This window comes from Octodon degus, unplaced genomic scaffold (assembly GCF_000260255.1).
Source record: "Octodon degus isolate 3935 unplaced genomic scaffold, OctDeg1.0 scaffold00028, whole genome shotgun sequence".
NCBI lineage: Eukaryota > Metazoa > Chordata > Mammalia > Rodentia > Octodontidae > Octodon > Octodon degus.
In genome coordinates, this window is record NW_004524604.1 from 19,713,849 (window position 1) to 19,736,382 (window position 22,534).

The 22,534-nt window shown below is 35.6% G+C and overlaps 1 protein-coding gene and 1 non-coding gene across 4 annotated transcripts in view; both read right to left on the reverse strand.

Moving 5' to 3' along the window:
• Rasa2 (RAS p21 protein activator 2) overlaps positions 1–22,534 on the reverse strand; it is a 138,722-nt gene that overhangs the window by 25,480 nt on the left and 90,708 nt on the right. For all 3 annotated transcript variants that reach the window (XM_023713003.1, XM_012514273.2, XM_023713004.1), the window contains 8 exons: positions 10,918–11,074; positions 10,060–10,208; positions 8,886–9,000; positions 7,931–8,005; positions 7,164–7,287; positions 4,825–4,931; positions 1,628–1,711; positions 740–817 (listed from right to left, as the gene is read on the reverse strand). In XM_023713003.1, the coding sequence (XP_023568771.1) occupies positions 740–817; positions 1,628–1,711; positions 4,825–4,931; positions 7,164–7,287; positions 7,931–8,005; positions 8,886–8,945 (528 nt within the window). In that variant the 5' untranslated portion in view covers positions 8,946–9,000; positions 10,060–10,208; positions 10,918–11,074. The remainder of the gene's footprint in view (positions 1–739; positions 818–1,627; positions 1,712–4,824; positions 4,932–7,163; positions 7,288–7,930; positions 8,006–8,885; positions 9,001–10,059; positions 10,209–10,917; positions 11,075–22,534) is intronic.
• On the reverse strand, positions 1,331–1,457 carry LOC111816239. The gene has a single exon (XR_002820685.1). It is a non-coding gene; the product is annotated as a small nucleolar RNA SNORA40 (small nucleolar RNA).

Genomic DNA, 22,534 nt, shown 5'->3' on the forward strand with positions numbered 1-22,534 from the left:
TACACACACACACACACACACTAGGGCCATTAAATGCACTTATACTTTATAGTATACTACAAAGGTTTGTACCCACACTATAAACCTATAATGGTTTATACATTATAAACCTTTAGCTTAGGCCAAGATTCTCAACCAAAGGCAATTTTGTCCTTCAAGAGGCATCTGCAATGTCTGGAGGCATTTCTGGTTGTCAAAACTGGGGATATACTACTCACATATAATTCAGGGATGCTGATGAACATCCTAACAGCATAGAGGTCAGCCCTTTACAATTAAGAATTATCTGGCCGTAAAGTTGATAATGTTGTTGAAAAACTTCAACTCCAGAAATTTGTGATTTGTGTTACTAAGGTAATGGAAAAAGTAGCTATTGCTAAGACTTGTTTATAAATATTTTTATAGCAGAAAAATTCCGCTTTGTATGATAGAAGAAAGAAAAACATGAGAACCTTTTTTTTTTTTTTTTTTTTCGAACGTCTTAGCTTGGCTGATTTTTTTTTTTTTGGTGGAACCGGGGATTGAACTCAGGCCCTTGAGCTGGCCGAGGAAGTGCTTATTCCACTAAGCCATCTCCCCGGCCCCGAGAACTCTTTTGATGGACAGTTGAGCCATTATTTTTTTTAAACTGGAAACTACCTCTTAAAACATGAAATGTTATTTCCCTCATGAGTATGACAAGAAATGGTAATTTTTCTTCCAGAAAAAAAAAAAATAAAAAAACAAACCCACAACATACCTTTTTAACTGCTATAATATATCCTTCTTCTTGAAACATTTTGAAGAATTCACACATGAATGTTTCTTTGAAACTTGACTAAGAAAAAGCAAAGAGGATTTATATATATTAAGTGGAGCACAGAGAAAATAATGAACAGTACTTTTATACTAAGGATTAAAGGCTAAAAGGATTTAATTATGTATTTCCAGGGGTACAGAGTATGAACTTCATACAGGATATGAAGACTTCTTTGAAAGTTGTTAGGTGATTATACCATAGACAAACTAGATTGCTCCTGTATCTTCTTACAAGATTCCCTTTCACTCTCAGGTGAATTAAGATAAGTAAAATTATCTTCTTAAAAGGTAACTTAAGATACCTCTTTAATAGGTAAGCACCTAAAAGACAGCTTTTACACAGATAGACAGACAGAAGACAGACACTAGGGTCAAACCAGTGGTTTTTCTTTTTAAACACATTCTCTCACTTTAATTGATATTGTAAGGTTGTGATGATTTTGTTTTGGCTTTGTTTTCTGAGGCAGAGTTTCAATATGCCTCAGTCTCAGGAGTCCCAGGATCACAGGCTTGCACCACTGTGCCTAGCAGTAGTATTCCTCTTTATATGTATCAAAACGTGCACTGAATATTAAGTTCTGGGTTGCAAAAGAGGATTTACTTTTTGAACCTGTCCACAGACCTTAGCCACAACCTAGACTAAAACATACCCAAGGGCTACTGTTGTTTTTAATTAGGAGGGACATAAGTAAAACATTATAAGATACATAATAATATTTAGAAATATGAAAAAAACATGTATCAGCTCCCTGTGATGAATGTAGTCTTTATGTGCTGCAAAAATAAAATGAAAAGTAAAAAGACAGAAAAAAAGACATAAAATACTTACTTTGCTTTTGGACAGGCTGCCCCAGCTTCCCAAAGTTTGAATGGTTTTTGAGATGAGAGTTAATGTCCTAATTGTCTGTGCATCCTAAAACATGTAAAAAAGGCCACAATTCTTAAGTTTTCAAGATACAGAAGTTTATAAAAAAATAGAGCAGAGGTGACTCTAAACAATGACTCAAAAATGTTCATTCAAACCTCCTGTCTAGGCAAAATCTAGGTAAGATCAGACAAAACTCATTTGATTAAGGAATTAAGAGACTAAAAAGCTATGCATGATTCAAAATTCCATGTGACAGACAGAGACAGAGACATACCCAAAGGATGCTACAGAAGTAAGACAGGCTATTAAGGAAAATTGAAGTCCAAGATAGCTACATTATAGGTCAAACTGGGGGGTGGGAAGGGAGGGTTCTGGGAGACATTAAGTGCAACTCAGCAGAATTCCAGCACAGGCACACCTTGCAGTCTCTATGTAAACAACTTAAATAATAAACTAAGATCAATACTGGCACTTGGCCACTATTGTGTATTTTGCTATAGATGTGGACTGCCATGAGGGCCGGCTGGGGTCCTCCAGAGTGGGTAGACATATGGACTATGACTAATCAGCTGAACAGATCAAGTGAGCTGAGCTGAACTGAACAGCTGAATAAAGACATGTCAGACATTCCACAGTTCTGTGTCTCTTCTTCAGGCTGCCTGTATCTTAAGTAATCTTCCCAGTCTCAACTGGTGATAAGCCAGAGGCACGTACCAAACTAAGAGGCTTAAGAAGTCAGCCATGGCTGGGTCTTAAAAGCTGGTATCAATGGGACAATGCAGAATATAATGAGAATGATGGTCCACTCTTTTATTCTTAGTATCATGAAACGTTTCAAGAGTAGTTCATCATGAGTGTCTTTTTAAAAAATTATTCATTCATTCATGTATATATATGCATGCATATGCATATGCTTCAATTTCTAAGCGTTAGCAGCAGGAAAAGCTCACTTTTGATTTATTCTCTAGGATTAAAATATATTTACCTACTTATTCTTTAATATTCTGCAAACCAATTTTCTTCTCTTTTACTCTATTTTCTCAAAATTTAAACAACTTCTAAAGGTAAAATATATATATATAAAAAATCAGGGGCCGGGAGATGGCTCAGTAGAATAAGCGCTTGCCTGGTAAGTGCAAGGGCCTGAGTTCAATCCCCGGTTTTGAAAAAAAAAAAAGAGAGAGAGAGAGAGAAAAGAAAAGAAAAAAAATAAGTTCTCCTCCATAACTACTATGTAACCTAAAATATTGATCTTGATAATATCAGCATCCCCAGCTCACTGGGATCATTTCCTATTCTCAGTTTCTGTATTAGAGCCTTATTTGGTACTAATCAGGTAGTTGATTTCAATTTACACACAACATTTTGAATTATGTGTCATATGCCAACTAAGCCACATGTTTTTAAAAATAGGAATGTGGTTTGAGCCCTGCTGGGAAATGGAAAACAAAAAAACAAACAACAAATAAAAACCAACCAACCAACCAACCAACCAAAGGACAGACGGACAGATGGACAGATGGACAGACGGAAGGGACAGAATAAAATTTGAGATAAAAACCTAATAAAATTATATGAAAGTTTTGGAGCATTCCTATCATACTAACTGGAAAATACTGACATAAAATACAGTTTGTGACCAGAAAATAAGATATTATTGCAATGTCTACTACAGGAATATAGAATTCCAGCTCTAATACAAGGCACAGTCATGAGTTCAGAGGTGAGAGTTTTGCTTATGTACAAAATGTTGCTAATGAACTTTCACTTATTAGCTGTGCAGTCTATTGTACTGCTTTAGCAACATAGGGACAGAAAGGATAGCCTTGCAAACAAAAGGACACTAGCTGACTCTATTATAGTTACATAAAACATTTGTCCTTTAGCAAGAAAGGGTGTGTTGCTGCCACTGTAACATGGTTTCGCTCAGTTCTCACAAAGTTAAATGAGGGCCCAGTGTGGAGAATGCCCAGAAAGACTGGGCATTCAGAACCCCTCTAACTCAAAAACCTATTTATCTTCCTTATGTTGTGTTACTCAGTGGGCAACTCCTTTGGGTTGTGATTTTCCCAAGGAAGGAAGTACTTTACTCATCACTGCAATTCCAGGGTTGAACACAGTGCTTGGTACAACACAGGCACTTCAACATCTATCTGTCTGCTCACACGTTTGGAAGGAATAGGGTTAAACTAGGAAGGATAGAAGAGTGATTTAGAATTCCACTTTAGTCCAGTTCAAACTGAGTAAGAACTAACCATAGTTTATTAGTTACATAAGTCTGGAGAAGTTACTGTACTGTGATTTCCTTACCTGTACATGAGGTTGATAATAGAATTTATTCCTAGGTTTACTACAAGGACTAAAGTGCTTAGAAGAAAGCCCAGTATAAAATGAGCACTAAATAAATGTTGCTTGTTATTATTTGTTATACAAGTCAGCAACTAAAAGCAGCTAAGGTTATAAAATATTTAGAACACAAAAGGTTAAAGAATCAGCAAAAATACATTGTATAAACAAACATACATAGCAAAAAAAAGAATTTTTAAAATATTAAAAGAAATAAACATATAAATCTGTGGAGCAGACTTAGGTAAATAAATACAGGTTCAGAACAAAAAGATTACATACTTTAAAAAATTTAAATATATGAAGTGAGTAAAAGTAAAAAAATAAGAGATATGAAACAAATTATATTCTAATAAAAATTCCTACAATTTTCAGAAGTAAGCCTCTTCAAATTTCCATAAGACTATAGAATATCCTTGGGATTAGACTATTTACTAAATCAGGAAAGCTGGTCTATTAACAATCATCCCAACCACCACTGTCACAATTAAAACTAAACCTAATGGGGTAGAGCACAGACTTATATTATGGAAATCTACAAACATACACAACAGCAGAGGGAGGAAAATGAATCCCTTTGTGCTCATCACCAAATTTCAACAGTTACCATTATTTTATCACCATTGTGAAAAACCTCAACAATAGAACTTTTAGTTTTATCTGAAAGACTAAAAGGGCCAAGAAAAATGACAAGTATATCTAAGTGTTAGTTATAAGAAAACAGCCAAGTGAAATTCGCTTATTTTATCCTTTCTTCATTTTACTAAAAATAAATAAAATGGAATAAAGCTTTGAGAAGAACAAACACTTACTGGATGATGAGGTCGCAAATGAAAAGTATGAGGTGATACTACGGCTACAGCAAAGAAACGAAGGAATACAAAGCTGCTCACTGCAGAATACTGAACATGAGGGTCATCTGCAGAAAAAAATGGTGAAATGTCATGCACAAAAACACTGAATAGAAAAACAAAGATGATAAAGTAAAAAATACAAAAAAAAGTAAACTAAGCAAGAGAGTAATATAATTTGGCTTGTAAGTATAGAGCTGATGAAATGATAATGATTATGACTAAATTAAAGAAAAAATACTATGATTAAAAAATCTTAAAGATGTAAGAAATAAAGAAAATGAAAGGCAGAGTTGTTAGGCTTTCTGAAATATTTTAATTTGAAAAAATACTTCTTTCCTCATCTACCAGACTTCAAAATTCAACAAAAATTAGTGTGTAGCACTACCTAGTGGTAACAGTGAATCTTACAAGACAGCTTTCAGTTTTAAGTTATTATTTCAATTTCCCTCTAAAAATCTTGATGATACCAAAGGCTATGCAATAAAAACAATTAAGACATCTTTTTGTTTGTTTTGAGACAGGGTCTCACTATGTAGCCTTGAGGCTTTGAACCTGCAATAACCCTCCTGCCACAGTTTTCAGGTTTTGGGACTGCAGATATGGCACCTCACCCAGCTAACAGTCATATTTACTTTTAAAAAGTGAAGCAAAAATTCATGTAAAAATGCAGATGAATTGAAGAGTACTTGTAGCATTGATCATTCACCTACCAGCATCTGTTTCAGATTAGAGTCAACATTTGACCCAACAATCAGATGGTAGAGAAGCAGGTGGTGAGGGGGCAATCTCTGGGATTGACTTGAGTTTTAACTCTTACAAATTACTCAATAGGTAACCAATAAATTGTTTAACTTATTTTTTTTAATATTTGCTTCCCACCTGCTGCCTCCACTCCTATATTCCCAAGGTACTGAAAACAAGGAAAAATGAAAATATTTTATAGTAATAAAACTATCAATACTGAAGTCTACTTACTGTGGATATGAAGACACAATAATAACAGTTAATCCAACAAAAGACAGTTGAGGTAATAGTTACACTTACTAAAAAGATGTAAGGTATGCTTTAGATTTTTTTTTTTTTTTTTTAATGTATTTAGTACAGGGTCTCACTATGTAGCTCGGACTCACAGTGATCCTCTGGTTTTCAGCCTCCTTAGTGCTGCGATTACAGGCTGGGATTACAGGCATGTGCCACCACCCTGGGTCTTGGTGGCTCAGTATACCCAGGAGGCGGGGGCAGCGCAACATGTGATGCTGGGGATCAAATCCTGATCCCTGTGTTTGTCTAATAGATTATTTATAGAAATAAGAATTACACAGCTAAAGCAGATCTGAGGCTAAGATCATTGGATACTATAAAGTAGCAATTAGTAGTTGTGCTCTCGAGAAAGCCAGGCCCAGGCTGAGATGCTACTTGCCTGCTTTGCCTAAGGCCTACTATGAGATTTGGTAAAGTTTTTCAACCTCTTGACTTTAGTTTTGTTGCCTAACCAATGGGAAGCAGTGATTAACTCAAGCTGATGTTGAGAAGAGGAGGGTATATAACGTAGGCTAGCACTGTGCCCATTCAAAAGTAGACATTGTAGATATCATAGTCTAACTACTCAAAAATATAATTTAGTCAGCATGTCTTATTTTCATATATTGTTTCTACTTTTTGTTATAAAGACTAGATTTAGCATATTTATTAGAAGTTAAATGTTTTTATTATAATTAGCCAAGATAACTAGATCTGAATTTATCTACAAGTTAGACAACCAGACTATAGCACTTTAAAAAACACCAAGTCACAAAATTTCTTCAAATGGCTACAGATATAAGGGTTTCATATAGTTGTATAAAACTGACAATTTAAGTAGCTGCCTTATCCCTCCCTGCATTATATGCAGATCGGGAAAGATAGCTACAGCCAAGTTTATTTATATATAAGACGTATTAGAGTAATTCCAAGTACTGACAGAGATAGCAACTCATCATTTATGAAATGTTTCCAAGTAAAACCTTAACATAGCTACTTCGGCAAAATTAAAGCATGTTAGAGTTACTGAATATATAACACCAAAATTCTATATATGCTGTGACTGACATGTTTTTCCTATCTGACCTGCCATTTTAATGCTATTCCGAGACAGGGTATTAAGTTGCCCAAGCTGGCCTTTAACTATGATTGTCCTGCCTCAGCTTCTAGAGTAACTAGGCATGCACAAAAACAAAACACAAAATACCTAAAAAAAACCAAAAAAAACCAAAACAGAAAAAAGAAGTGGCAGCAGGTTAGTAAAACAAGGCACTTACTTGGAAATCTCTGAGTAGCCATTTGCCTTAAAGAATAAAAGATATCACACATTACAGTGGGGCAACTCATACTTGACTTCACAATTGTATTGAATAACTTGTCTACATAGTAGTGCAGATTCTCCTGTAGGATCCAAACAGGTAAACATTATGATTTTGATTTTCACACAGCGTTTATTAAAAAAAGTAATGAAATTAAGATTAGATAGTTCCTATCTAGTATTCAAAACCCCTGCTTCCCTTCTCCAAATTAAAAAACCAATTAACATTCTGATCTCACTTAATAAATTAAATTTAGTCATATTAGACATAGGTGAAAATATTTGAATAAACTTCTTAAAGAGGCAAAAGACAATAAAATGATGAAAAAGTAAATAAAGGAAATAATTTAGATAAGCTGGCACTGAGACACTGTAACATTATTATACACTGTAATGAAAATTTGTGGCTTTAATACAATTTTAAGTTTCCAAGAGGTAATGGTGAGTTTGACCTAAGGGGAAAAAAAAAGAATGCAGACCTTAACTAGATACAGCCCAAATCTTATATTGTTACTGCAGCCAAAAAAGAGCTAAGAGGAAAACCAAAAGGAAACTATTTTACTATTCTAAAAGTACTCAGAAATACTGTGTTCACGTTCAGCGAAGGCTAGTGGAAAGAATAAACAGCACTGCTTCCCTCCAAACAGCATTATTACAATGTAAACGGAGATTGTGACACTATTAAGACCAATGTTAATGCAGTTATAAATATAACAAAACACTTACCTTATTATTTTCTACATTATCTCCTTCTTTCAATTTAATAGGATCAATTTCACAAGATTTTGAGGATTCACATATCTGGAAAATAAATGAATTTTTCAATTATTGCTCTTTCCTAAATAATTCAACAAAATGAAAATAACATTTCTGAGAAGTTAAACTGTTATGGTGTGTATCTGGATGTATCTTTAAAGCCTACTGGAGTGACAGGTGGGGCTTTTTCAGAGGTAGCTGGATCTAAAGTGCATGCCTGATTCATGGTGCCTGTAGGGATAATGAAAGGGACAGAAAGAGGCTCATTGCTAGTTACTTATAGATGGTTATATGCTTGCTTTGCTAACTTCTGCCTGCCATGAACTGTTTTTCCCTTGTGATGCCCCTCTGCCATGCCACCCTGCCTTGGAGCCAACCAGTTAGGGACTGAAAACTCTATAAAATATGAGTTAATTAAATCTTTCCCCCTTTAACTTTGAGTGTCAGGTATTTTGTCTCAGCAATGAGAAAAGTAACTAAGACATTAAACTATAAAAGTTAAAATTCCAATGAAGTTTAAAATTCCTGAGCTAACTCTTATTCTAAGCGTCTTTCCTAAAGAAGCATAACAAGGGGCCAGGGAGATGGCTCAGTAGAATAAGTGCTTTCCTGGCAAGCGCAAGGGTCTGAGTTCAATTCCACATTCTGCCAAAAAAAAAAAAAAAAAGAAAAAGAAAAAAAAAGTATTCCAGAAGTAGTTCTCATATACTTATAACCGAAACTAAAGAAATATATGTAGATTATATAATAATGTGCCTTTTGGGCAAAAATCCACTGACAGAATGATATATACTACTAAAGTACTATTGAATACTACTAGCCTTACTCTTTCCCTGATGCATAAATGGTCACATTTTCCTATCATAGATTACTTGTTGAAGGAGGTGCTATAACAAATGGTCAGGATTGGGGGCATATTCTGTACCTCATCTAGAATAGATTTTAATGTTACTTTCAGGTAGTGCCCTCCCACTATTTTCATCATCTCATCCAGACATCGGGTAGCGAGGGAATTTCCTCTAAAAATTGTGTTTGCATCTCTGAAACAGAAATATAAACAGATGAAAACAAATGTAGTAAAAACAGGGCTGTGAAGATAATAATATGATACATTTGACATATGTCATATAATTTTTATAATCTATTTTAAAAATATGCTATTAGGTTTTTCAAACTTAAAATTATTTCCCAAAAATATGTGAAAAATCAGTTAACCAAACAAAGAAACAAAAAAGAAATCATGTTTATGAATCAAAAAACAACTTTTTTAAAGAGCATTTGTACATCTTTTCAATTAGATTAACTTTACAAGCAACTTGAAAGCTCTTTTATAAGGAAACATTGCTTTCTGAATTCTTTTTTTAAAAAATCTTTTATTTATATGATACAGGGTCTCGCTACACAGCTCAAACTCATAGTGATCCTCCTATCTCAGCCTCCCCAGTGCTGGGATTTCAGGTGTGTGCCACCATACCTGGCTTTGGTGGCCAGCTTGGTGAGCCCAAAGTCCTGGGACCTGCACAGCATGCAGTACTGGGGATCAAACCTGCGTCCTAGAGTTACCGCCCTAGTCCCTGCTTTTCAAATTCTCTGACTTTATCATCTATCTTGAAATTCTTTATTATCTTTATCTTTATGCTATTGATAATAAAGCTATATGTTTTATAGCTGGCTAATGTGTTAAGAACAGTATTATGAAGCTTCATCTTTAACCAAGATTGACATATAGGGGCCATATATAGCTTTAAATTTTGTTTTAAATGATCTTGCTTTGAACCAACAAATCTTTGTGCATGTGCGTCTGCATGCATGTGTATGGATTAATTAACAGTGGAATTGGGAAGCTACTTGATTGCTTTTTACAATGGAATACATCAGGTCACACAATAAGAATTTTCATTACTGAATTTAAAAAAATCTGTTACTATTATTCTTGCTACAAATGGACACTGTCTGATGACTGTCTTTTATAACTTGATAGGCAGTTCTTTTCATGTAGTCTACTCAATTTAAAAGAACTTAGGCTACAGAACAATTTGGTATGAAGCCTAATTTCAACACATAATTAACATTAACATTTAATAAAACAGAATTCTTACTGAGTATCCTTCAAGTCTAATTCAGCCACTGCAGCAACAAAAGGAACAAGTTTATCATGGTGAAGCAGCAGTCGTACAAGGGGCAAAACAGCATCATTTTTATCTCGACATATTTCACCCAAAATGTAAGCAGCTGAGGCAGATATTGGCTAGAATACAGAAAGGTTAAAAAAAAAAAAGAAGCATAAAGTCAAGGAAACTTGATTAAATGTTGAATAACTATCTGTACAAGTAATTCAAATACATTCACTAAATATAATTGCTATATACAGTGTTTTGGGTTGTATCTAGATGTCCCCCCAAAGTTCTACGCAATCATAGGGCTTTTCAGAAGTGGCTGGACCTATACTGTGTAAGCTGGGATAAAGGGTGTATGATTACTAAGTAGTCCACTTATGGGTTTGGCATAGCTCTAGGTGTGGATAATGGGAAGGCCCGCCCTGGGTGTGAGTGCTGCCTGCCCTAAGGGCACGTAGCTTGGGCAGGACATAAGGCACAGAAACAGGGCTGCTGCCACCACTATCTGTTGCTTCTCTGCTACTTCAATGCTTTGCTTCCTTTTGCCTGCCATGAACTGTTTCTCCTCTGAATGCCCATCTGCCATGCTATGTTGCCGTGCAGTGAGCCAACTACACACTGAAATCTCTACAATTTGTAAGCCCAAATAAAATAAATCTTTCCCTTTTTTTGGCGGAACCAGGGATTGAACTCAGGCCCTTGTGCTTGCCAGGGAAGTGCTTATTCCACTGAGCCATCTCCCTGGCCCCAACCTTTCTTTTTTTTTTACCTTGGTTGTTGGATATTAATGTTTCAGCAACAGGAAAAGTTACTAAAACATACAGTCATATTTAAGAGTACCTGAACATCTGGTGATTTTAGCAGCAAAGTTTTCAAAGGACCATAGTACTCTGAAGGAAGCACATAATCTTCTGTATAACATATATTTAATCGAAGAGATCCCAGATCATCAGTTTTAGATGACTTGTTCCCATTGTCTCGTGGCTGTAGCAAGTACCTAAAATAATACAACATATTCCAGCGATGGTAATTAGCATGTAAGATAGTGGAAGTAAAAAACAATAGAAAACTAAGCTATTAAAGAAATAAACTGGGGTTTGAAATGTAGCTCAAAAGTATAGTATACACTTAGAACACATGAAGTTCTAAATTCAATCTCTAGCATACTGGATAAATGAATGAATGAACCAATTACCTAACCTATTAAAAACAAAAACAAAATCACTCTCGTATTTAAAGTAAGGACATTTCATAAGCAGCAGTCTCACTACTAATTATATGTTGGACTAAAAAGCTATAAATAGACTTCAGGAAATGAAAAAAATACAAAAATTAAGATATCAAGGATTTTTTAACTTTTTTTTTGTATTTTAGGGAAGGGTCTACAGGGTGTTTAAGGTCTCACTACTAGATGAGACTCGTAGTCATCGCCTGTTTACAGTCTCCCAAGAGCTGGGATTACAGGTGCGCACCACCATGCCCAATCTCAACTGCTGTCTCAGCATGCCCCGGGGGTGGGGGCTGCACAGCAGGCCCAGGGATCGAACCCCTATCCCCTGTGTCTGCTTGCAGGTGCTTTAATCTGCTGAGCTATTTGGCTGGCCCTAAGATCTTAAGGCTTTCAGCAAGAGTTTTATTAGCATGTAGAGACAAAATGCTAAAATTGATTAAATTTTTACCAGTGAAATTTACAGATCATCTAGTTGAAACAGATAAGATATCCTAGATGGCATAAGTGACTTTGCTCTTTGCTTTTGGTGCTGGAGATTGAACCCATATCATTCTGCATGCTAAGCACATGCTGTACTACTGAGTTCCACTTCCAGCCCTGCAACCTAGCTCTCTAGTAAATTCTGTATGTAAAAATTTCAGCTTGGGGCCAGGGAGATGGCTCAGTGGAATAAGCACTTCTCTGGCAAGCACAAGGGCCTGAGTTCAATCCCTGGTTCTGAAAAAAATAAATAAATAAATTTCAGCTTACTTTATAAAAAGTAGTGATACAAAGTCATACAATAAAAAGCCATGCACCCATTATGTAAGTTCAGTAATTATCAAGACCAATTGTATTTCAGCAAGCTCCCATTTCACTCCTACATTATTTTAAAACAATTTTCAGATACTACTTTAAAATGATTATTAACTCAGTGTTGAAATTATTCTAAACTTATCATAAGTGGCTATGTATGATATGTTGCAATCCAAATAAAGTTCACAGATTACAATTTGGTTGATAGTGTTCTTAGTCTCTATACTCTGAAAAAAATAGATAATTTGTTCTATAGTACTGTCCACATTTGGGACAGCATTAAAATAATTTCTCTGATATGCTGGTTATAGTCTTTTGTTAGCTCTCTATTTGTTGTACACTGTATTTCCTGTATGTTGACAGCTGGATCTAGCAGGCTGAATGATTCCTTCTGATTTGCTGTTCTGGAAAGAAAACTGCATTAATAGTGTTTTGTAGTTCTACCTAGAGGCATGAATGTATGACTGTTTTTCTTTTTGTGAGCTCAGCAGTCATTGATGATCCCTGTCTAGAACTATTAATCATCGTAATTAATCATTATTTTATATTTCTATCATTTTTCCTTCAAATGCTTTTTATAAAGTCATTAATTTTTAAAATTTTTATATTTATCAGCTATGACCTCCTCTAAGAGCCTAACTTGTTTAAAAATAGAAAAGGAGGTTTAATACAACATTTATTAGCTTTGGGAGAGCTATGATAAAAACAGAAAAGTGAATTAGAGAATAAAGCAAACTTTTTAAAAAAAGAAATGGTAATAGTGGAAAAATAAATTGTGTCATTCCTCTTCAACAGAGGAATTCTTATCTTGGAATATCAACTTTCAAAATTTCTACTCTGACTTTAAAAATATGATTTAAAGATATGGCCAAAGAAATGACTGGAAACAATCTTGTTAGTAAACATGATTCAGAAGCACCTCTAAGTTCTTTTATGTAAGTTTTTGTTTTGTTTTTTTGGGTTTTGGCGGAACCGGGGATTGAACTCAGGCCCTTGCGCTTGCCAGGGAAGCACTTATTCCACTGAGCCATCTCCCTGGCCCTGCACCTCTAAGTTCTAATGACTGATGATCAAACATCCTGGTGAGAACATTCCTTTGGTCCATCTTCCACAATCCAAGACATGTTCTGCAGCCTTGTAAACTCAGACCCCACTTTTATCAGTAAATTTTTATCTAAAAGGGAACCTGAATTACAATGACTAAGTAGCTCTTAAACCAAGCCAATAACTAAATTTATAAAAAGAAATACAACAGCCACATGGCATTGGTATTTGCATTACATGGCAATTAATATGATCTATTATGGAAAAACTGACTTATAAAAGTAGAAAAGAATGATAAACTGGTTGTGGTGGTGTTCACCTTTAATCCTAACACTCTGGGAGGCTGAGGCAGAAAGACTGAAAGTTCAAGTCCAGCCTGCCGGGGCATCTTTATTAGACCTTGTCTCAAAATTTAAAAAATTGCTTGTTTATTTTTTGAGACAAGACCTCACTATGTAATTCAAATTGGCCATGAATTCACTATGGCACACACTGGGCTCAAACGCAGTTATACTCCTGCATTAGCCTCCCAAGTGCTGGGATTACAGGCTTGTGCCTGTAATCACCATACCTAGCTCTGAAACTAAAAAAATTTAAAAGCACCAGGGGTTAGCTTAGTGTGAGAGCCCTGACTTTAACCCTCAATGCCTTAAAAACAAAACAAAACAAAACAAAAGATAATAATAACAAGAAACAACCCTTACCACTATTCCGAGGTACTTATTATTTGGCTTCAATAATCATTCTTTACCACTCTGTGTTTATCTATAGCCCTTTGACTAATGTATATGTCTTTGTAGCTGTTGGTAAACTATTTGGAAAAGGAATTATTAGAAGATGGTGTGACACAGATGAAGATCTGAAAAGATTCTCTCACTTGGACAACAATTTTGCCAAAGAGATTAATTTTCTGGACCAGAAACTTTCCTTGTAGTCTGGGCTTGAATGAGCTTTGTCCATGTCTGTCTTTTTGAGTATTTTTATTATTCTTGATTAATGTTGATCTTCTATTTTTTAACTAGTGTTTTCCATACACAGCAGGATAATGCTATTTGTTATTGCCTACTTGGTTATAGTTGGTTCTATTTCTCTGGCAGGCACTGTATCTACCCATCTTGATCTCTCCATATTCTACTCCATGCCCTATAGTCAAAACAAACTATTGTGGCCTACTGAGAGGGCAATTTTATTTTTCTTTCTCCAAATTACTGGGGGAAGCGCATGACTTAGCCCTCTGTTACTCTCATAAAACTTCCAGGACTATACTCCTAACACAGTGTTGTTCTATGAAAGGGATTATGGCAGTGCCACATCAATTACTTATTTGAATGTACCTGTTGTTTTAGTGCTCTCAGGACATACAAAAGGGTTCACTCTTACCACGCTCCTAACACTTGTCCTCTTGAGTTTTCCTTGGCAAATAATGAATTCCTATAGATAAAATGTCTTACCCGTATATGCTTGAAAAACAAATAAAAAATCTCAAAATATCATTGTTTTGCCTATTTCTTGAAAAGACCACTGTTTTAAATGAGTAGAAACCTCTCTTGCTTTTAAAATACTTTAGAAGCAAAAGACATGAAAATTTGTTGCTGGAAACAGAACATCTTTAGGTTCCAAACATATTCAAAAGTAATGCCAAGGTATAAATTTATTATAGTACATTGATTAACAGCACATACTTTGGAGTCATATATTTTGTTTCAAACCCCAGCTGTGTTACTTTGGGCAAGTCACTTATTTCTTTATGCCTGTTCCCTCCTCTGTTAGATACAGGATAACAACACTACCTTATTCATTTAATCCTTACCTAAAGAGACTTACTATACAGAGCACTTTGCAGGCACACAGTTAATGCTATGTAAATGCTGCACATACAGCGAAACTGTTCGTTCTTAAATGTGTAAATGTTGATAAATATAGTTATTTGTATAAATACATGTGATTATTATTTGAATACTACCAAGGCTCAATTTTAAAAATCACCTGACAGATGCTTGTCAATTAAGCAACCTTGCATGAATTAGAGCTAAAGACAACTAAGGAAAGTCTGATATACCTACAGGCTAGCAAAAGAAAACAAAAATAAAGGCAAACAACAAAATAACTCTCAAGTATTTTAGTTTTGAATGAAATATTTCAGTTTGAAAGAATCAGAAACAAGAAATGAAAAGTTAACTCAGAATGGCGTTCTGTTAATCTATACATTTTTTTTCATTCACAATTAGAGACATAAAACATAATCCTATGCTACCAAAAGTTGGAATGGTTAGGAGGCATTCAATAGGGAAAAAAAAAATCAGTATTTGATAAATTTTACCATAAGGTTTACATAAATAAAATAGAAGTCCGACTGACCAAAACTACAATTATTTCTATATAATGCTAGATAAGACAAAACATTAATTGTTCTGAGGCAGCTCTACTAATACTGGAAATGTTATTGCTGATTCTTATAAAAGATAACCACTGAATTTTCAGTAAAGACAGAAGACCTGCTACATTTTCTAAATTCAAGTAGTAAAAATATATTTTAAAAAGAGGCTCTCCCCCCAAAAGTGAGGAAGAAGTGCCAAATAATCTCAAGCAAAATATTATTTCTATTTTAAAAAATGTATAAAAGTACTTATGTTAAAAAAAAAATCAACTATTTGTCTACTACCTGATTTTCAAAATTAAAAATTACATGAAAAAATGTTTTCTTACTGTTCATTTTTACAATTTGGATTACTGATACAGCGAAGGGAATTACTGAGGGTTTTTTTGTTTTGTTTTGTTTTTTGTTTTTTGTACTGGGAATCGAACTCAGGACCTTACACTTGACAGGCAGGTGCTTGTACCACTGAGCTATATCCCCAGTCCTGGGAATACAGTATCAAATGAATTACTGCATCAATTTCTATGTAAAGGTTTGGTTTTTTTTTTTTTCTTTTTCTTCTTTTTTTTTCTTGCGGAACCAAGGATTGAACTTGGGCCCTTGCGCTTGCCAGGGAAGAGCTTATTCCACTGAGCCATCTCCCTGGCCCCCTATGTAAAGGTTTTGTATATTGAGTATATACCTCTGACACCAAGATAATTTGTGGAATGAGACTGATTTAGATTATTGCTAAGGTTGTACTTATATGCAATGGCCCACAATGAAAAAAACACAAGAAATTTTGTATGCATTCATTGCTATTTATTTATTTATTTGTAGAACCAGGGATTGAACTCAAGCCCTTGTGCTTGCCAGGCAAGCGCTTATTCTATTGAGCCATCTTCCTGGCCCCTTGCATTGCTTTTTTATATTATATTTTACTTTGCAAGAAAATAAATTATATATCTTAAAAATAAAATCCATAATTTAGCAGTTCAACAAAATATTTCAGCATACTGCATACAAAACTGCTATCATCTCAGGATGTAGGGCACGTATTCGAGGACCACGTGATTGTGTGACAAGAGATCACACCTTAGAACTCAAGATTTGCTGAACACTCTGGATGACACACAACACTATAGATAATAGGCAAGCTGTCACGTATGGTTTATCTCACACATATGACCTTCGAAGAATTATAAGGCAGTAGCCCAGTCTTTTACATGAAAATAAAAAAGCTTAAGTTTATGACAGCAAATCTTTCTGTAAAACTAGCAAATCTTTCACTCAAATTTTAAAAATTTGTCCTCTGAACAGGGTTAGACATTACTACAAATAATAAAAAATATCTTTTAACTATTAATGTCCTATTCTGTATTAAGTATAAGAAAAAGTAAAAATAAGAAAACAGAGATTTCATTTTTGGAAATTTTAACATTTACATAAAAATTAAGACCAGAGAATTAAGCGGGCTGATAGAATTCAGGGACGCCCCCGCTTAAATGTGAAAATTGGAAAAAACCTCAGAATTTCACAATCTCTTTAAAAATCACTAAAATGGTAATATTCTAACATTTATCTCATTGTAAACAAAAAAAGTCATATTTTCACTTCATAAATTCGTTTCATGCCTACTTACTTTAGCAATGAGGTGCCAACATAAATTACCATTTTCAGACATGTACTGCTTTGGAGTAATGATGACAAAATAATAATAATTACAATGATAGTTATTCTGACAAAATACTGATTAATTTATATTAACTCATGCAGAACAGGACATAGTATGTATATATTTGTGTAGAAGAGAGAATATATGTGTTCACCTGTATAAAAACATTTTTTAAAACTCAGGAACAGAGGCTGCTCCAAACATGAGGAACTGAGTAGTTGAGGGCTGGGAGACAGATTTTTACTTTTAACCTGGGATCATGTAAGTATATTACCCATTAAAAAAAAAAAAAAAATCAAGTGAAATCCTATTATCCATACAAGGACAAGTAAAAACTAGCTACTAGCAACATGAACAAGGTAATTCTAACATCTAAATTAAGCACTTGTATAAAGAATATAGCATTACTAAGGAACTGAATACCCAAGAAAGAAGAAGGCAACTGTATGGACATTTAAGAATAAAATTAAACTAGAACCACTGAAAATCAGCTTTTAGCCAAAGATTGTAATACACAAATACTAACAGAAACTACTGGGAAAATAAAAGCAAACAATTTTCAAACAACAGAACTACATAACTGACAGTTTATGTTTTTCCTAATATCAAAATTACAAGGCCGAGGAGATAGCACAGTAGAATAAGCATTTGCCTGGCAAGCGCAGGGTTCTGAGTTCAACCTCTGGTACCGCAAAAAACCCAAACCAAAACAAAACAAAGAATGTGCCTAAAATCCTGAGAGTAAAGTTTTGAGCTTTCATGCAGTTATGATGGATTCCACAAGGGGATGCTACAGCTCTACAATGATGAAGGAGACAAGGTTTTTTTTTTTTTTGGTTTTTTTTTTTTTAACTTAAAAGGAAATGGTATTTGTATTTTTATACTATTTACTTATATCTGTGTTAGAACAAATGAATTCACAGATTTTTTTTTCTTATGCTGCATAAATTTTAACAACTATACTTTTTTTTTTTTTTTGGTAGTACCAGGGATTGAACTCAGGAACTTGCGCTTATTCCAATGTGTTATCTCCCTGGCCCCCAGCTATACTTTTGACTGGTTACTTTAAAATATTTATACTACTAACAAAAATGCCACAGGAGTAACATTAATTTGCCTGTTAGTGTTCTTATATCCTGCCAAAATAGCCAAATAGCTCTGTCAAATTTTGGAAGGTATGTCAGTGGATAGTCTCATTCAAAATACAGGCTACGTAGCATGTTTCAAGTTCATTTTCAGGGGTCCTAGGAAGCGAAACAAATCATTTTTCTCTTCTGTTCTGAGTGATACAGAATATAATTTTAAAGACTTGACAAATTTACTTTAGAAATTTTCATTTTAGGGCCAGTGAGATAGCTCAGACTAAGTGCCTGCTTAGGCAAGTTCAGAGGCTGGGGTTCGATTCCCAACACCATATGCCAGGCTGGCCTTACCCCCAAGCATACTAAGCCAGTGACTGAGTCCAGGCATGGTGGCACACACTTGTAATCCCAGCACTGGGGAGGCTGAGACAGGAGGATCACTACGAGTCTGAGCTGTGTAATGAGACCCTGTACCAAATACGTTTAAAAAAAATAAATCTAGAAATTTTCATTTTAAAACATATGCTAAGGGCTGGGAGATAGCTCAGTGGCCTAAGTGCCTGCCTGGCAAGCGCAAGGTCCTGAGTTTGACTGCGGTATCAAAAAAGAAAAAAGAAAAGAAGGAAGTACACTAAGTTGGAAGAAGACCTGTTACAAGGGGGGAGGGTGATGTTTATAATTTTTTTCATTAATCATACTTTGGATAAAGCTCACTGGCAACACTACTGAAACTGCACAGCTTATCAATTTTCTTCCCTCTGGATATACTTTAGAAAAAAGATACTAAATGCCACTACAAAGATAAATAAATCTTAGATCTCACCTAGAAAGAGGTGAAAATAAAATTAAAAGTTAGTCTAAAAATTAGTCTAAGGGGTTTATAGTAGCACAGTAGAGACTAGAAGTAAAATACCGCTGCCAGGTGAGACCTGCAATCAAGATACCTGGGAATAACCAGTTGTTGAGGAAGAAGTGCCCAAATCAGCAAAGTAGACAATCATCTCAAGTACAATGTTACTCCAGTATTAAATAATGTATAGGGGCTGGAGATTTCGCTCAGCAGTAGAATGCTTGCCTAGCAAGCTGGAAGCCCTGGGTTTGGTCCTCAGCACCAAAAAATAAAAGGTATAAAGTGCTTGTGCTGGAAAAATAAATCGGTTATCTATTATTTGACTCCTTCAAAATTAAAAATTATAGTAAGAAAAATATTTCCTTTTCATGTTTAAATCATGCATCATTGGGGGATTACTGTACTAATTTATATATAAAGGTTCTGCATGTATTAAGTAAAATTAGATCTCTTATAATTGGGACAAAGTTGATATGACAAGTAAAAACTATAGAGATGCTAAACAAATGGAACACAACACAGAAAAAAAGAACAAAGAAATCTGGAAAGCTGATCCTGGCTTGTGGGGAAAGGGATCTGTCTCTGCTAACAGAAAAGAATGATGGTGGGCAGCCCCAAGGAGAAACAATAGACTGGGGTGTAGCAGTAATCCCAAGAAAAGCCCTCAGCTACTGTAAACTCAAAAAACAGCATAGGGTTTCACTCTGAAAGTGCCTCCTTCCACATGGCAGGGTAGAGTTAAAGAAAAAAATTCAGTGCAATCTCAACCATATTTGAGGCTTTTAATCAGGAGCCACGTGGGGAAGGGGTTAATTGTTAAAGAGTGAGCTATAGAACAACTATACTTCAGAGTTACTCTATCAATCACCTTACCACAGTGATTGGGTGGGAGATGGCTACAAGAGATAGTCATGGAACACGTTTGGCCTACACATAGGACCTTCTGAGAAATTTAAACTCAAGCTGAGAAAGACATGGGGTCACTCCCTCATGTGTGGCTTTCAGAGGAGGCTGAGTCTAAAAGTGCTGGAATTATGTCTAATGGTCTACTTGAACCACTGCCCCTCTACCTACCACCCAGTATAGAACTCAGTGGTCTGTTTACTTTCCCAATTCACCCACATAAGCAGAGATATAGCTCAGCTTGGATGGATGGCACCGCCTGGAGTACATGAACAGAGGGGCCACAAGAGCTAACTTTTTCCAGGCGGAGAAAGTCATGTTTTAGCATGCACAGAGGAACACAGAAACCAGAGCTGCCACTGTGACTACAACCCTCAGATGGAAATAGACTGACCATGTCTAGTGGGAAACACAGGGCAAGATCTCCCCTTCATGCACATAAAAATGTAAGTGTGGAGACAAAGTAACTCTTAGCAGTGACTCATTCACCTTCCCCCATGCACAGTGGGTTCCAATAAGGCAGGCCCTAGGAAAAAACCGCTCACTGAAAATCAAGAGAGGAATGTTTTTGGATTCCTTTTTCACTTCACTGTTTTGGTTTTTTCTTCTCCCCCCCCTTCTGTTACTTTTAACTGATTCAATTTTTTTTTACTTCTTCACAAGATGTTTTATCTCACTTTTCTCTCGTCTTCCTTTGATTTATTTTTCAAATTTTACTTCTTTCATTCTATTTCTTACCTCATTTAAATTTGTATATAACCATTTAATAATCTTAAACTTTAATAATCATTAGAGAACTGTTACTGAATTCTTTGCTATTGTTAATGATGGCATAGTTGTTGCATTTAGTATTTAATGCATGCCAACAGTTGTCTTTTTGTCTAACTTACAATTACAGTGGAAGCATCTACTGGTTCTTACAGTATGTCAATATCTAGTCTGTCTTTGACCCTATTACTGCATATTTTGTTGCTCTTGCCAGGGTGGCATGGTTGTTGCTATTAATTAGTTTTAACTATATGCCAATATCTGGTTGTCTTGTGGCTCATTTCTAAAGAACTGGGAGCTGGGCCAATTACCTTGCACTCTCCCCTCCTAAATTAAAAAGGTGGTTGGATCCTGGCACAAAGACAGGCCTATAACAGTGGTAGCAAACTTAACAGCATATATACCACAGCAGGCACTCAGCCCACGTCATTGGCACGTGAGCCAAGTAGTCTCAGCAGCTAAGCATTAGATAACACTTTTTCTAAACTAAAACCTCACCAATTCAGGTTTAATTGCAGTACTGGCACTTCACAATAAATAAGTGCATTTGGGATTACAGTTTGGGCATCCAATCTCTAAAAGGTCTGCCATCACCGGCCTATAGCTAGTTATGCTGAGAGTGTAACACTGGAAAGCAAACACTAGCTAAAGAGATCTCAGTATCAGCAAGAACGTCATCGTTTCATTATACAAGACCTGCAGCTCTCAGCACATGGGCGCTCGCAGACACACTCCACTAGAAACATACAAAGGCAATGAAATGCCTCCAAAAACTAACTTTCAAAGCTGATCCATGGGGTATAAATGGGGGAGGAAACTAAAAGTCAAACAGCTAACTCACATGAAAAGATAAAAGAGGAGACCAAAAAACCCACACACAAAATAAGGTCCTAAGAGAGCTCAGATGATGTAATAAACAGATAAGGGGCATAGCAAACAAAGTGATGCTTACAGAGGACACCAATCAAAAGCTACTTGAGCCAAACAAAATGATACAAAACATGAATGGCCAGCTTCCACTGAAAGTATGGCCAGGGGCTGGGGAGATGGCTCAGTAGAATAAGTGCTTGCCTGGCAAGTGCAGAGGGCTGAGTTCAATCCCTGGTTCTGCAAAAAAAAAAAAAAAAAATGAAGACTTAAGGAGAGTCACATGGAGAGAACACATTCTCTCACAGGCTTTCACAGAGGGCAAATTGGTCAAGCAATGGTGGTGACTCATCCACATGGCTGACACTGACAAAGGATCTACAAACTGTGGTACAGGGTTTCAGGATAAATCCTAAGGGGATTTGACTGACCTTGTCAGATACAAAAATTACATTTCTTGTTATATAGGTCTTGCTTTATCTTGGTCTTAACCATCCAGCAGAAAAGTATAAAAATGAGGTATAAAAAGTAAAGCCATATTAATATGCTGAGCTGTAAAAGGCTCGAGTCAACAACTTCTGACACTGCCAGTCCTACGGATAACCCACTACTATTATGGGCTACTGGACTACACTGGAATATTTTGCTGAATTTACACACCTACAATATTTAAATGACAATGGAATACCCATCTCTGACAAAATTAAACAAAAAAGGGGGAAGATACAAATAAAGGACCATTTTGTTGTTTTTTTTTTTTTTTTATTTGAGAGAGAGAGAGAGAGAGAGAGAGAGAGTGTGGTGTGTGTGTGTGGCCAGCTCAGCCCACCAGGGGGCGGGGCTGGCTGGCATGTGGTGCTGGGGGATTGAACCGCGGTCCCCGATG